This window comes from Haliotis cracherodii, unplaced genomic scaffold (assembly GCF_022045235.1).
Source record: "Haliotis cracherodii isolate W230 unplaced genomic scaffold, xgHalCrac1.p SCAF_17, whole genome shotgun sequence".
In the NCBI taxonomy this organism is placed as follows: Eukaryota; Metazoa; Mollusca; class Gastropoda; order Lepetellida; family Haliotidae; genus Haliotis; species Haliotis cracherodii.
Window position 1 is genome coordinate 2,649,407 of NW_027266272.1, and position 17,285 is coordinate 2,666,691.

The 17,285-nt window shown below is 40.9% G+C and overlaps 1 protein-coding gene across 1 annotated transcript in view; it reads left to right on the forward strand.

Moving 5' to 3' along the window:
* LOC139464828 (reversion-inducing cysteine-rich protein with Kazal motifs-like) overlaps window positions 1-17,285 on the forward strand; it is a 105,805-nt gene that overhangs the window by 53,990 nt on the left and 34,530 nt on the right. The window contains exon 5 of the mRNA XM_071246352.1: window positions 2,350-2,432. Coding sequence (XP_071102453.1) covers window positions 2,350-2,432 — 83 coding nt within the window. The remainder of the gene's footprint in view (window positions 1-2,349; window positions 2,433-17,285) is intronic.

Genomic DNA, 17,285 nt, shown 5'->3' on the forward strand with positions numbered 1-17,285 from the left:
GATAAAAAGAGTGACAGAAACAAAGATTAACTGAGGATAGAAAGAGTAACAGAAGGGTGTTGCAGCACAGTGCAAGAAATATTTCATGTTTTGTTTAAGATTATTAAGAGATGAACAGAATTTTGTTATTAGAAATTTATGTTATCTTGGAAAAGATATTTTTGTGATTAGTTGAAATAATTCGACTTTTTTAGTTATATTAATATCCTTATGTCTGTCAAAATAAAAAATACCGTTCTGTACCAAATACTTAAACTACATCCACCTGTGATAGTAATGTTACACATTGTATATTACATATTGTATGTTACACATTGTATATTACACATTGTATATTACACATTGTATGTTACACATTGTATATTACACATTGTATATACACATTGTATAGTACACATTGTACAGTACACATTGTATAGTACACATTGTACAGTACACATTGTATAGACAAAGGGTTGTATAAGACCGCTACACACCAGTCAACATCCCTGCTTGTAGTTTCGGTGAAGTGACTGTATATATACACCACTCATCTCAAACGTCCATTACAGACTCTTTGCTTATTTGTTTAACACCACACTTAGCAATATTCCAGCTATATGCAGGCGGTTTGTAAATAATCAACTCTGGGACAGACAATGTAGTGATAAATATCATCAGCATCATTCCACGCAACTGGGATATGATGCAGTCACTAATCCTGACTACCTTTTAGTCGCCTTTTACGACAACATAGGTTGCTGAAGGCCTACATTCTTACCCAGATATTACAATCTCAAGCTGACATTCAACCCATCTTAGAAGCAGTACTACAAAGGCAATAAAAGCATCAATTTGATGAAGGTTACAGGGTTAATAAAACAAGATTAGGGAATGGATTATTGTATATGTATAAAGTTATTCAAGTGAACCCAACTGAGATCAGGTACTCAGAAACAGCAATAATATAAGAAAAGGTATTTTTAAACATTCAATAAAATAACAACAGGCCCCATTACAATTTGCGAACAAAACGCCATTTTTACAGGAACAGGTTTTCAATAAAGTTGATGATTTAGTAGCCGGAGAAAGCAACATGAAGTTTGGAGAGGGAAACTGGGTAATTGACAGATATGTAATAAAGATGTGGATCCCGTATTCAATCGGAGCTTGCGGGCACAGCTATGGGAGTCAGTGGGTTGTACGATACGAAGTCAGTGAGGCATGAAGGGATTGGTTCTGCTCAGTGATTGCCCTAGGATGCACTACACGCTATGTTCAGAAGGTCTTTGTATGGTTTAACCACCGCTTGGAGACAGGGTATAGCTCATTAGATTTTGTGTGCTATGAAGTAGATACTAGCGTCATAAAACTGGCTACAAGGTGGCTGGCTCTTGGCTTGGTACACAGCAAGGTGCTCCGGTGATGAAGCCAGTCCTGCTCCTTACAGCGTGATCCATGCTGGTGCCATTACATGGCGTTATGGTGGTTTTGCTTGTACAAGCTCCACCATAGATATAAGATACTGGTGATATGACTGTAAGGCATATGTTATGCATATGTAAGACAAGTACGAGGAACAATTCCAGTCTGCCAAATTTAAACCTTTCTTGTTACTTTTGACTTCTGAATATGGAAGATAATTATGATGAATAAAGAAATGCTGGTTAGAACAACTATGTTAATTAAAAAATACAATAGTAGTGATTTGGTTCACATGATTTATGTTGCAAACGTTAGGATCCTAATTAAAGGGAAGTGGAAAAAAACAATTTATTTTTTTAAGTTATATATAATAATGTGAGGTGGAGTTGTCTGGGTCAGTGTTTAGGGTCGAGACGTCAGTATCCTCAACGTAATGGATTTGGATATAAGGGGGATTAAGTTGTAACTTGAACGTGAAGTTGCAGCTGAGCAGACATGTGTATCAAATTATTTTCGGATATACCTCCTTGTTAGTATGCAATATTTTTTCAGGCACATTAAGTGTGGTATTATGATGTTGATGATTGCTTGCCGTAAGAAAGATAATTCCATGGATTTAGATTACGGTACTTTCAGTTCATAACGATCCTGCCGGCAGATAATTTAGGAATAAATGTTTGGTATATCTTCAGAATGTGTGGGTATTAATGAGTTTCAAGTTGGGGCGATAAATCACTTGTTATTATATTGTTAATTAGTGGGAGCCAGTACTCTCGTTGACGATATGAGAGCAGTACAGAATTCAATTTTCAACACCTGTGGTGTGTAAAATAACTGGAGAAATAATACACAGGGATATATGCAGCATCATGTCCCAGCCGTAATTAGTGAGCATTTCCGCTTTTATATATTTCAAGTTTTTTATGTTTTTTATTATTTTTTCAGTGATGCGGCAACTGGAACAGTGGTCGGGACGACCTTGTTGTGACCTCGCGATGACCTCCGCTTGCAAGCAGACATGTCAAAGGGTGAGTGCAACACTGCATCATGGGAAATATAAAAGAAATGAGATGCGATTGCATGATAGGAAAGTATAATAGAAATGAGATGTGATTTCACATGCAGGAAAACTTGACGTTTATGAAGCAGTAAATTTCCTGTAAATACTTTGTCATTTCTGTTGGATGATTAGCCAAGCGGGTATATTGTTTGCTTGTCTTGGAGGAGATCCAGGTTTGATTCCCGACATTGGTATATGTGTGAAACACGTATTTGTGTTATCTACTCTTGAATGACTGAAGGGGGTTGTGCTGAGAAGTTCAAGAGCATTGGGTGTCATACCAAAGGCATGGGTTTGATTCCTGACCTAGTAGTTCAAGAGCACTGGGTGCCATACCAAAGGCATGGGTTTGATTCCCGACCTCTTAGTTCAAGAGCATTGGGTGCCATACCAAAGGCATGGGTTTGATTCCCGGCCTCTTAGTTCAAGAGCATTGGGAGCCATACCAAAGGCTTGGGTTTGATTCCCGACATCTTAGTTCAAGAGCATTGGGTGCCATACCAAAGGCATGGGTTTGATTCCCGGCCTCTTAGTTCAAGAGCATTGGGAGCCATACCAAAGGCTTGGGTTTGATTCCCGATCTAGTAGTTCAAGAGCATTGGGTGTCATACCAAAGGCTTGGGTTTGATTCCCGACCTAGTAGTTCAAGAGCATTGGGTGCCATTTCAAAGGCATGGGTTTGATTCCCGACCTAGTAGTTCAAGAGCATTGGGTGTCATACTAAAGGCATGGGTTTGATTTCCGACCTAGTAGTTCAAGAGCATTGGGAGCCATACCAAAGGCATGGGTTTGATTCCCGACCTAGTAGTTCAAGAGCATTGGGAGCCATACCAAAGGCATGGGTTTGATTTCCGACCTAGTAGTTCAAGAGCATTGGGAGCCATACCAAAGGCATGGGTTTGATTTCCGACCTAGTAGTTCAAGAGCATTGAGTGTCATACCAAAGGCATGGGTTTGATTCCCGACCTAGTAGTTCAAGAGCATTGAGTGTCATACCAAAGGCATGGGTTTGATTCCCGACCTCTTAGTTCAAGAGCATTGGGAGCCATACCAAAGGCATGGGTTTGATTTCCGATCTAGTAGTTCAAGAGCATTCGGAGCCATACCAAAGGCATGGGTTTGATTCCCGACCTCTTAGTTCAAGAGCATTGGGAGCCATACCAAAGGCTTGGGTTTGATTCCCGATCTAGTAGTTCAAGAGCATTGAGTGTCATACCAAAGGCATGGGTTTGATTCCCGACCTAGTAGTTCAAGAGCATTGGGTGCCATTCCAAAGGCATGGGTTTGATTCCCGTCCTAGTAGTTCAAGAGCATTGGGAGCCATACCAAAGGCTTGGGTTTGATTCCCAACCTCTTAGTTCAAGAGCATTGGGAGCCATACCAAATGTATGGGTTTGATTCCAGATCTAGTAGTTCAAGAGCATTGGGTGTCATACTAAAGGCATGGGTTTGATTTCCGACCTAGTAGTTCAAGAGCATTGGGAGCCATACCAAAGGCATGGGTTTGATTCCCGATCTAGTAGTTCAAGAGCATTGGGTGTCATACCAAAGGCATGGGTTTGATTACCGACCTAGTAGTTCAAGAGCATTGGGAGCCATACCAAAGGCTTGGGTTTGATTCCCGATCTAGTAGTTCAAGAGCATTGAGTGTCATACCAAAGGCATGGGTTTGATTCCCGACCTAGTAGTTCAAGAGCATTGGGAGCCATACCAAAGGCATGGGTTTGATTCCCGACCTAGTAGTTCAAGAGCATTGGGAGCCATACCAAATGTATGGGTTTGATTCCAGATCTAGTAGTTCAAGAGCATTGGGTGTCATACCAAAGGCATGGGTTTGATTTCCGACCTAGTAGTTCAAGAGCATTGGGAGCCATACCAAAGGCATGGGTTTGATTTCCGACCTAGTAGTTCAAGAGCACTGGGAGCCATACCAAAGGCATGGGTTTGATTTCCGACCTAGTAGTTCAAGAGCATTGAGTGTCATACCAAAGGCATGGGTTTGATTCCCGACCTAGTTGTTAAAGCCAGAACAGAAACATCCAGAAAAACACTTGGATTCGATACCTCACAGGAGGAGCTCACAAAATACTACTTTATGTCCAAGTACACAGCTAATATATATGGGTACAACAATCACTTCAACAAGTTTACGTCAAAATGTCATCGCCTTTTGTAAAGCAGTGAGCTGTGCAAACCGTGTTAAAAGCTACAGAAGAAATAAAACCTATGAAACAAGAACCGTCACGTGTGAGGGGCGAAGTGTTAAAAATAATTCTCTTGTATGAGAATACATAGGATACTTCGGACAAATATTTACTATTTTCGTTTCAAGGTAGGCAGTGACTATTTTAGGTGACATACAGAATCTTACAGGGTAGTGCAATAATTGAGTCTCCGTAGGACGTGTGTGTGTTCGGTTTTGTCAATGAGCATCCAATATGACACAGGATGGTGCATCAACGATCGCGTAAAATGACATATTGTATTACTGCTTGCCAAATACAATGAAGGACACACAGACCGATTCTCGACACCACTGACCTGGTTGAGAATTTGAAGATTTGAACAAGATTTCTCCAAATATGTCCAGCACAGGAATTTAATCGGGTTCATGCAACAGCGACTGAATGTTACCATGCAACATTTGAACAATGTTCTATTCAAATTTGACTACAACAGGGCCGTGATCGCATTTACTCCGAGAAGAAGTTGTTGAAATTTGGCAACAATTAAGTAAAGCTTGTGTGGAAGAGTGAAGAACGTTGCTGGGAGACTGATAAATACACAGGTTGATTGTACGAGCCACTGAGCTGGCAGCCCCATGGAACAGGCAGACATATTTGCTACGTCCTAATCATTCAGAATAGACTGTTTACTGAGTCTACCCCACCACCAAGAACTCAGCATAGCTATTTACATACAATGCTTCAAAATTTAGACTGAGGGCCTCAGAATTTAGACAGGTGGGGGGTATACTCTCTCTTAAGTGGCATTTGTTTATGCAAATAGGTGCTTTGAATTATGGGTAGACAGGAAGATGGGCTGTATGCTCCTTCAAGCTGAAGAGTTCTCCAAGGGAAGGTGGGAAGGTTTTCATATCTGGTTTTCTTAGAAATCTAGACGGAACATTTGTCAGAGTGCGGCCATTACCAATTATATCATCCAAGTCTTGACTATAGGTTTCTGAAGCTGTTGTCGAATGTCAAAACATTTGAAAAAGAGCAAGAAAAAGCTTGAACCTTATTGGTCCAGGGTTTTAAAATTTTGATAAGCAGAATCGGATGACGCCATAATTTAGTTTTTGGGAGTGCCCCTGACAAGATCATGTTGAAACATGGAATAAGATATTTGCCTTTTTCAAGTTATAATTGGCAGCTTTGTAATAAAATTTGGTTTGTTTATTCGGGGCATGCAGAGATTCTTGAACATGAGGCATACTTGGGAGGTGTGTGAGCTTGATACAACATGGCAGTGTTTGTTGTTTAAGAATTCATTGAATATCGATGGTGAAAAAACATCGAGCGTTTTTATGCTGTTTTTTTTTCAACCTTAATCTTGGCATAATGTCAACTATACGAAGTATGATCCTATTTGTGGAGGTTGTTTCTTCCGATATGAAATTTGGTGCTGGCAAAAATATAACATGAGATATCCCAGCTGGAATTGCTAATACTTTCCAGGAAACTGTTTCAAAGTAACAAATGCTTTTTAACAACTTCACATAATTGTCAATTAAGGATGAATGTTTTCAGGGCATTTATGATGTGTGTTAATTTTTATGTATGGAAATAATTTTGTATTATGGCTTTAGTGTTTCCTTCAGATTGTAAAAAAGATAACTCTTGAGTTATGCCGTGATTTAACTTTTAAAATAAACCAAGATGTTCTCATTAAATCTGACAGGCACATTTCACAATCGAGTAGAACTAGGCTAGACTTTCAACAATGCATGCTTTCATTCCACAAATCCTTCCATTTTTGGCGATCTTTTCAAAATTTCAAATAAAAAACACAATTTGGAATTCACAAAAGCTATATTGTGTGTTTTCGGGGGAAAAGTTAGTTTGTCTGAAATGTTTATTGAAAGATGCATCTTTAAGATGCCTCTTTAAGGAATAAGTCATCTTTTGTATTGGGAGACTTGTTTGAAATCAGAAGCTTGAGCGGGCATGGAGGTGCTGGCTTTTTTTTTAAAAGTCCACAACAGGTAGCTAGGTATACAATCGTTGTGCCAGGCCTCACAGGGCCTGATTGGACGGTGATAACATTCACACAGCGAAGCATGATGGGAAATATTACAGATTGAAAGTTTAATGCAAATACCTGAACACAACAAGAGATGAGCTGTCAGATTTAGACAGCAAGTTTTGCTTTGGTAAAAAACGTTGATGTCAAACCTGCCAGAGATGCTCATAAAGGGACTCTCTCGGGGGCCGTGTCACGAGTATTGAAAGTATATGACGCTTCCCTGCCCACTAGTGACATACAGCTCATATAGTGAGTGGTATTGTGTTGGTTGTGCAGGTTGTTTATGTGGTGTTCTGAGTGTGCAGAGTTGCTTCCCTTAGGCCTGCCAGGATCCGAAAAATTCCAAACCCATATTCACCCCAGTTTTTATCCTTGATCTATCAACAATGTACCAATGATCTTGTGTTTCATTAGGTTATTGTATAGTAACTCTAATTTTTTTACTTTCATCCCATCTTGAACAGACGAGATTGTCACAGTTAGACATGTATGTTGATTGAATGATGTGTAAAATGTCCCACAAACCAACAGAAATGACTCAACAGCTGTTTTCATTTCCTACTTTGAAGTCGACATCTTGTCATTGTCACCATGTCAAGTTTCAGCGAGTCTCAGAGATGAATAAAACAAATAAAACGATCGAACACATTTCAGCTTAAACTCATTTCATACCTTTTTGAACAATACCTGCCTACCTGTGGAACAATACCCGCCTACCTCTCAATTTAATAAAATAATCATCAGCTATGATATATTTCTATAAACACAAGAGTCCTGTAGTGGCCTATACTTGTTACTTAGGTAATAATACCATAACACAACAACTGGAACGATACAGGTTTTATCTTCAACACAGCCATGTAGTACAGCTCACACACTGCATGTGCACAGCCAATGATGATTTACTTTCTTTGTGAATAGTTTTCGAGTAGGACAAATCCACATCTATTATTTCTAAAATGAAAAATAGAATTTGATCAAAACTGAGTAATCTTACTGAGGTATGCAACATGCAGACCTCTTCACAATGATAGTGACACTTGTAGAGCTAAAGAAGAAATTGTTTGGAATATTGTTGTACTTGAGTCCCCCATACAGAATGGGAGACAACAAGGCAACAAGCTCCTGCTGCTGACGAGGATGATGTGGTACGATGGAGCGGGGCGATGTGGAGGACGGTTGTGAAAGCTGAACAAGCCTGCTGTGAATATGATAATGGACCAGAGCCTCGGCAGGCAGGACGAGGGAGCGCGAACAACCCCTAAAGAGTTCTCATTTACGGACAGGTTTTCAAAAGATTAGGTAGAAAGAAGCTTGTGGTTGATGATTACTATGATTATGAGGCTTGTTCGAAAAGCAAAATGTTGAACGGAGTGTGATTGGGGTATCTCCACAGGCTAGTTCTCGAAGGAACTTAGTGAGTAGAACCGGGAAGGCATATCAAAGGGCTGTTTGTTTAGGAGGAAGAAAGGGGATTATGTTTTGAGGGGGGATGAGATAAGATTGGCATGCTGTCGGTTCAGATAGACCAGTGGGGATCAACATGGCTGTATTTTGATTTGTCAAAAACTATTTGTGTCAAATATGCCATGCTTTGTTAAAGGTGAAGTGAGGCGTGACAGAAAGTTTGCGCTGCCGCCCATGATTATAGGTCACAGGTTTTCTACCCAAGTAAATTAATTAACTTCTAATTTCTCCAGCCACGCTGTAGTTTGAAGACAAACAGCATAGAATGTGGGAAGATAGGGTAATAACCTAGCAAACAGATTTGTTTACTTTTAAGTGAGTTTTGTATTATTTGCAAACTGTTATTTCATATATTTTATCTCTTAAGAAACCTAATGTGGATACATATTTGCACCATGTAAAATTTGACTTAAGTCACATGCTAAATTTGATCCGTAAATTGTTGAAATAATGTTGTTTTTGTAATAACTCTTGAACATCACAAGTACATTTCTCATCAAACTGACAGCAGCACATTGCCCATGCTTACAAGTTCATGAAAATGTCTTTGTAAACATCTTTCCGTGTGTTTTTTGTGAGAATTGGTTTATAAATGTAAAACAGAATAGTCAACTGTCAAATTAATATATACAGGGAATATATTACAAAAATAATTAACATTGGACAAAATAGGGTTATGTTTATGCCAATTCCGAGTCCTAAAAATTTCAAATCTCCATTCTTTGATTGAGTTCCCTCCCCTTTGAGAGCGTGATCCTACAAAATATCTCCCTAGTCAGCTGCTCATTTGGATCTCAGCTGCTTCTCCAAATGAGTACCACCTCCGCTTCGCTATCTTCGTAGAATCACCAGACCCTCTCAAGCAAAATAAACTAAAAACCTTCGTTTTTCCCGTTCACATGTTCAGTCTTCAGTCTTCGCAGGGAGTTTCTGCACTGCACAGCTTGTCTGTCATCTTTATAACACAGATGTCATCTCCGACCTCCAGAGGTCATGCTGTGGCTCCATTTACATAACCTATGGTTTGTGGATATGACCTCTGACCTCAAGTCCTATTGGCAAGATTTTCTGTGGTTTCTGGTTGTTCTAGCTGTTGAGTCCCTAGTTGTTGTAGTGCTGCTCTTGTGCCTCTGGTTCTTGTCAAAGCCAATGTTTGGTTTAAAGTCTATAGTGTCCGCATGTTCTCATTGGTTGCTGTTGTCCATGCAATGTAGCAATTTCACAATCTGTCTCCATATGGGGTGTTCCCTGTATATGTTACCTGATCAGATCTTATGTCAAGGAATTTGTATAGAGACTAGATACTTAATCAGCTACAGCTGCCAAACCAGATATGTTTTTAATTAAAACTGAGCCTAAAAAAATAAATAATTCAAACCATCTTGCGACAAAATGTATTTTTTGTCGTAGACAATTTCATTTTTTCAAGTCTGAAGCGTAAATATTTTTTGAAGCATTTTCTAGGACAATTTATTTTTTGGATATTTTGGAATCGAACCCGGGTCTTCTGCGTGATGTGTCAATGCTTTAACTACTAGGCTAACCCACCTCCCCTCAAAAGAAGTAATAGCGGGTGTCACATTTTTTGTTTTATTTCAGATTTATCCCTGCTTGTTAATATTCAAGGCTACGGATGGTGTTTATAATGATTAGAATGTTTTATATCTATGTTTGGGATATTTTCTAATCACTAGTTTATTGGAGGCATTTTTTTACAAAGTTATTTATGAGAAGTATTGACAACTGGGATGTTTCAAGACATGTTTTGCTCGTCAAAATAAAAACTGACCCCTGACTTTTAGCAAACACATGAAGTGTTATATTGCCTTGAATGTCTGTCCACGGAGTCAGTGTTTGTGTTTTAATAAGTCACTGTACATCGACTCATGCTTAGAGTTATGTACCTTGTCAAGGGAGTGGCTTCTGACTGATCAACTAATGACAAGTTTGCTGTTGGGCCAGACAACAGTTTCCTTTTTTCATGTGATGCTTGCCCTCAGTATTACAAAAAGTTATTGTTAGTTTTTCAAATGTAATTTTAGTACTTTTTTCTTATTAATTTTATTGCAAAATTGGTTTTATTGAATGTAAAAGAAGGTGTAAGTACAATTCTAATTTAAATTTACTTGCTTAATTCAGAAATACCTTAAAAATGTGTTAGTCTAAAGAGAAAAATTAGAAATCTAAGTTAAATTTTTTTTTTAATTGATTGTAGCATATTAACTTAACATGGCACATATCGATGGCTGCATATGCCTGTTATTTGGAACATGGATCTATGTTAGAGAGACCCCACACTTGTACATAAGTTTATTCCGCTGAGGGAGGCCACTTGCTCATAGTTCACAAGACCCATATCCCAATTGCCTGGATCGATGCTCATAATGTCAATCACTGGACTCTCTGGTCCGGACTCGATTATTTACAGACCGCTGACATATAGCTGGAATATTGCTGAGTGCGGCGTTAAACAACAAACAAACAAACAAACAAACATAGTTCACAACAGTTTCATGTTATTGCAAATAACATGAGTAACATGCCTGTAAAGATACATCATAATTCTTTTTTACAATACAAACATCTATTTATGAATTAATCAAAATTAATTAATTAAGTGAAAGATAGATGAACATTTTAACAATGTGGTTATTTCATATTTCCTTTGATGTTTTAAACTTTATGAATTACTTCATATTTGGGAACAATGTGTCTTCATTAGGAATATAAACTTCCCTTAAAGTTTTACCCAAATTTGAGAGAAACAGAGCCTAGTGATGTTATCAATGGACAATGTTATAGAGACTCACACGGCCCCTTTAATTGCTGTGTAGGCAGGTGTCAGTTTGATACATATCTATCCAGATATTGAGGAGTTATCAGCGAGCCTGTTTGCCTTGCTGCATGCCTGCCCCAGTGCAAACTCGGGGAATTCTCTAAAGCGTTTATGACAAGATGATTCTCTCCCTAAACAATCAATAAAGGCGGGTTTCCTCGCCTGAGGCAAGACTCTCAGGAAACGTATTACGGGGCTGGGAGAAATGGAAAAATAGTGCGTGTGAGGTGGCTGGAAGGAGGTAAAAAGGTCCACAATTACCAAAGAGCAGGGACAAAACAAAAGCTTTGTTGTTGATTCTGTGTCTAAAAATGTTTTAAAAGCTTTGCTTTTTATGTAATTCAAAGCTTTAATGGACAGGGTGCAGTAGCCAGCTTGGAAGACTTAACGCCAGCCGAGCTGCCCCCGCCAGTACAGACCAGCTTGAAGAAACAAATGTGGTCTTGGCAATACGTAGAACCAGTTGTTAGGAAAACAGTAGGTCTTTCCTTGAAAGCAGTTGTAAGGTAAACGTCCCATAGAGCCATAACACCCCGGTAGCGTTCTGCCGTTGATAGATACTTGAATTAACTTTCTGGATGTAGATTGGCGAAAAAGCTGTTGCCATTAGCATCTAGACATGGTTAAGGCTTAAGGCTGTCAGCAGAAATACCAATGAAATTAACACAGCTCAAATTTTACCGCTCACTGTTTATGTTTTCTTTGAGAAATCTTTATTGCAGCACTAATGAATCCATTTTCTGAGTGATATTATTTACTTTCAAGCATATTCTTAAAAGATGCTAAAGGAATCAGCATCAATCATCATAAATATCATGAAAAAATGATGTACGAACTGGAGATGTTTTTCACATCGGTATATTGGTAGCATGTGATGTTGGATGCACCATGTAGTTTCGTATGTCTAGAATAAGGGAAGTAGTTGGTTTGTTCTCAGGGACCAATAAGTGTTTTTCTTCTTTTGGAAAAAAATGTTTTCACACATGCAAGTATTCACAGTTTTGGTTTTCATCCAAAATACATAAAATTGTCATTGATATGATCTGGCAATTATTTAATTTTTTCACCTTTGATTATTTACCCCTTAAAATATCATGCCTTCCTAGAAGGTAAAATGGCTAGACCCTCGCCATGGCTTGTTGTCTAATTGAGTCAAATAATGGATTATACAGGGGAAATGTTGCTGAGGTATCAGGATGACTTGAAACTAGTTGTGTTAAAGTTTCTTGTATTTTTGTGTTAAGGCAATACAAGTCTACAGAATGGGTCTTCAGCAACCCATGCTTGCTGTAAAAGGTGACAAATCTTCTCATAAGAGGTGACTGACGGGATCGGGTGGTCAGGTTCACTGACTTGGTCGATGCATGTTATCGTATCCAAGTGCGTGTATCGATGCTCATAATGACAGTCACTGGATTGTGTGGCCAGACTCGATTATTTACAGACCGCCGTCATATACCGGAATATTGCTGAGTGGGGCGTTAAACAACAAACAAACAAACAAACAAACAAACTAACTACAGTATATGGCTCTTTCCTAAGGTCCAAACATAGAATCAGAAGTAGTCTGTCATCAAGAAATCATTCCACTGTTATCACAAACTTATAACTGAGTAGCTGTATTGATTGGGTCGTGACACTCAAAGTTGTCAAGTTGTTTCTTCAGTAAGTATTTTGAATTTTTATGTTATTTTATTTTTTTGAGAAAATTGCTTGTGTAAATTAAACAAGGATCGGTATCACACAGAAGTAGGCCTTTTTTGCCTCTCTTTTCAATCTGCCCTATCAAAACAAAGCAACAAAAATATCTTAATATGTAATACCTCCTTTCTGAGGGCTCTCCTGGAGATCACAAGTTAATCTTCAATTTCTACAAAACAACAATCAATGGAACATAACCCACTACAGGAGATAAACTCAAAGTTGCACAGATTTTCAAATATTCGTTCAGCTGTGCAAGGTTTTGTTATGGTCCCATTTCACAACAAGCCATTAGCAGGAGGGGACATGGAGGCAGAAATCTAAATACACCACTTGATTTCTACACAGAGTTTACAGCACCGACTCACTGGGAAAGCATGCTGGCATTTAGAAGGGCAGAGCAAGTGCTTTTCAAAGTTTATGATATTAATTGTTAACTCCCATGCTGTTCCCTGTGAAGAATTTGTAGCTTAACAAATTCTGACTCGCAATTCAAATATCATGTTTCCTAACTTAAAGGCTTTTGTCACGTTTAATAGGCTTTTATGATTTAAATGTTTGCAGCGAACAGTCTTAATATGGTGAAGAGAATTTGTTTAAACGTCACCAAAATTATGGGAAAAGCATTTGTGTGGTTATTTGAGTAAATGCAATCATTGTATGAAGCATTTTATTACTGTGAACTTTTCGTTTAAAGATTAATGCATGATTATGTATTTGAAGTTACTTTTTGTCACATTTATTGTCTGCCACTTCCTACTTTTGTGGAGTAATGCTTGTTGAAGAGCAGAGTGGCCTCTGAGTATTGAATGTCATTTTTCACTTTCTTGGACGGCTATAGCTAGTGCTTTGCAGATTAGAAACATACCGACTGGTGAGTGAAATGGATGTATGCTTCAGTTGGATAGTTTTAAGGGTTTGTGGTGTAGTGTTTAAAGCGTTTTCTCATCAGAGTGAGGGGCGCTGGGGTAGCCTAGTGGTTAAAGTGTTCACTCGTCACGCAGAAGGCCTGGGTTCGATTCTCCATATGGGTACAATGTGTGAAGCCCATTTCTGGTGTACCCCGCCGTGATATTGCTGGAATATTGCTAAAAGCGGCGTTAAACCATACTCACTCACTCAGTATTGATAAGGAAAACTATTTCAGCAAAAGTAAGTCTTTTGCCAAATATTGATAAAATGTGTCAAAACAATCCTTCATGTATCAAACTCAATCAAGTTGGACATTTGTTGTCAGGAAATCGTCATTTGTGTACTGTGAGTGAGTGAGTGAGTGAGTTGGGTTTAACGCCGCTTTTAACAGTATTCCAGTTATATCACGGCGTGTCAGCTTCATGTGGGAGGAAAGCCTGAAGTGATGCAGGTCTCAGACGTTTACCACTTCGGTGAAACCCACGAGCATGGGTATGGTGCTGACAAACCTAGAAACATAATCGGGGAGAACCGGGATTCGAACCCACAATCATAGGTTTCTGGCGTGTTCAAGGGACGCAACTCTGCACAGCGAATCGCGTCGCCTTAGACGACTAGGCCACCCGTGCCCCCCATTTGTGTACTGCACTACTGGGAGAGGTGGATAGGGTTGGGACTTGTACCTGTCGGGAATAATGCCGTTTTTTATAGTGCTAGCCCACTGAGATATATTGCCACAGTTGTACTGAATATTCCTCTCAGACATAGCATACTGACTCCTAGCCGACCAGTCTTTGATTTTTCCCTTTAATGCCAAACGCCAGGCAGGGTAACAACAAGAACCATCTTTAAACATCTTTTGGTATGATGCAACCGGGATGGAACCAGTCTCTGGGCAGTACCAGCCAGTGCGACGGCGCTAATGGTGGAGCAATATAAACCAGTGTTCCCCTAGCTTTTGAGTGAGTGAGTGAGTGTGGTTTTACGCCGCTTTTAGCAATATTCCAGCAATATCACGGCGGGGGACACCAGAAATAGGCTTCCCACAAAATACCCATGTCGGGCATCGAACCCTGGTCTTCGGCGTGACGAGCGAATGCTTAAACCACTAGGCTACCCGACCGCCCCCTAGCTTTTGAAACTGCCAGTCCTAGTTGACTGGCAACTCTAAAATGACCAGTCCCACCTAATTTTTGTCAGTCCCAACCTTCAACAAAAAAAAAAGGTATGGAAAATTACCTGGTTTTAATTCCTGCATCATGTTCAATGCAATGACGTCATCTCTGAAGTAACTTAGATCTATACGTCATTCACACAAAGTTAAGTCACAATTCTCTCTCTTTTTCTTGAATATTTCCAGACGAAGTTGCTACAAATGTATCTTTAACCTTGAAGCAAAGCGAAATGTTATTTCCTTGCTCTTAAAATAGACAAGGGGAAACCCTGATGGTGACAGACAAGCTGACTTCATTCGAAAAAAAATACTTATATGAATATCGCCAATATTATGTTCAACAACAAAGATTTTTAAGGTACTATATTTGCCGGTCCACAGGGACTGGCAGTCACATGAATTACCGGTCCAAGCCTAATTCTACCGTTAAAAAACTGGTAATTACTGGAACACTGATATACTGTGTCTGGTAGATCAGTATCACACATTACTCCCTCTGTTTCATGGGACTAAAGTGCCAAGGTCCTACTATTGCTACACTGACTATCCAATATCTTCTGAAGCACCCTGATACTAGATGCTTGCTTACATACTCTGACAACAAAACTAAAACCTTGCCCTTATCATTGTGTGTAATTTTCAAACATGTCTTTCATTGTCAGTGCATACATTTCAGTGTGATATGTTTGAAGGCAGATCATGTGACTCTCTGAATGACTTTACCATCAGAAAGCAAACACATGATAATTAGTCGTCCAGAAACTATCACCAGAAGCATATACATAATAACTGGTTGTCCAGAAACTATCATCACTCCAGGATTTCATCACCAGTCAGATCCTATCAGGTAAAACATGCAGATATTTATTGTAAGATGTCTACTCCTTTCCTGGTGTATTTCTAGCAGTGGGGAAACTATTCCGACCAGATGTGTGGGATTTGGTCTGATGTTGTACATATTGCTGTTGATGCACTATTTAGGCCTCAGCTTAAAATAAAGCTGTTTGCACCATTCTGAAATATGGCATGCCTTGTTTATGGAGGGTACTACTAGCAATGCTAATTCCATCTCCAGATGTTGAACCATGCTTGTAGGAAGTGCGGGTCCATGTGGTGCTGGGTTCATAGGGGGCAGGGATGGGGAGAGAGGAGGGTGGGGCTTTCTAGAGAGCAGGGTGGGGCAGGGTAGGGGAGAGAGGAGGGTGGGGCAGGGTATGGGAGAGAGGAGGGTGGGGCGTTCCAGAGAGCAGGATGGGGCAGGGTAGGGGAGAGAGGAGGGAGGGGGCAGGGATGTTCTAGAGAGCAGGGTGGGGCAGGGTAGGGGAGAGAGGAGGGTGGGGCTTTCTAAAGAGCAGGGTAGGGGAGAGAAGAGGGTGGGGCAGGGATGTTCTAGAGAGCAGGGTGGGGCAGGGATGTTCTAGAGAGCAGGGTGGGGCAGGGTAGGGGAGAGAGGAGGTTGGGGCGTTCCAGAGAGCAGGGTGGGGTAGGGGAGAAATGAGGGTGGGGTAGGGGAGAGAGGAGGGTGGGGTGTTCCAGAGAGCAGGGTGGGGACAGGGGTGTTCTAGAGAGCAAGGATGGGACAGGGGTGTTCTAGAGAGCAAGGTGGGGACAGGGTGTTCTAGAGAGCAAGGAGGGGACAGGGGTGTTCTAGAGAGCAGGGAAGAGACAGGGGTGTTCCAGAGAGCAAGGAGGGGACAGGGGTGTTCTAGAGAGCAGGGTGGGGACAGGGGTGTTCTAGAGAGCAGGGTGGGGACAGGGGTGTTCTAGAGAGCAAGGTGGGGACAGGGTGTTCTAGAGAGCAAGGAGGGGACAGGGATGTTCTAGAGAGCAGGGTGGGGACAGGGGTGTTCTAGAGAGCAAGGAGGGGACAGGGGTGTTCTAGAGAGCAGGGTGGGGACAGGGGTGTTCTAGAGAGCAGGGAGGGGACAGGGATGTTCTAGAGAGCAGGGAAGAGACAGGGGTGTTCCAGAGAGCAGGGTGGGGACAGGGATGTTCTAGAGAGCATGGTGGGGACATGGGTGTTCCAGAGAGCAGGGTAACCAGGGTACAAGGGTGTTCTATAGAGCAGGGTGGGGACAGGGTGTTCTAGAGAGCAAGGAGGGGACAGGGGTGTTCTAGAGAGCAGGGAGGGGACAGGGATGTTCTAGAGAGCATGGTGGGGACATGGGTGTTCTAGAGAGCAGGGTGGGGACAGGGATGTTCTAGAGAGCAGGGTGGGGACATGGGTGTTCTAAAGAGCAGGGTGGGGACAGGACTGTTCTAGGGAGCATGGTAGGGACAGGGATGTTCCAGAGAGCAGGGTGGGGACAGGACTGTTCTAGAGAGCATGGTGGGGACAGGGATGTTCTAGAGAGCAGGGTGGGGACAGGGGTGTTCTAGAGAGCAGGGTGGGGACAGGAATGTTCTAGAGAGCAGGGTGGGGACAGGAATGTTCTAGAGAGCAGGGTGGGGACAGGGATGTTCTAGAGAGCAGGGTGGGGACA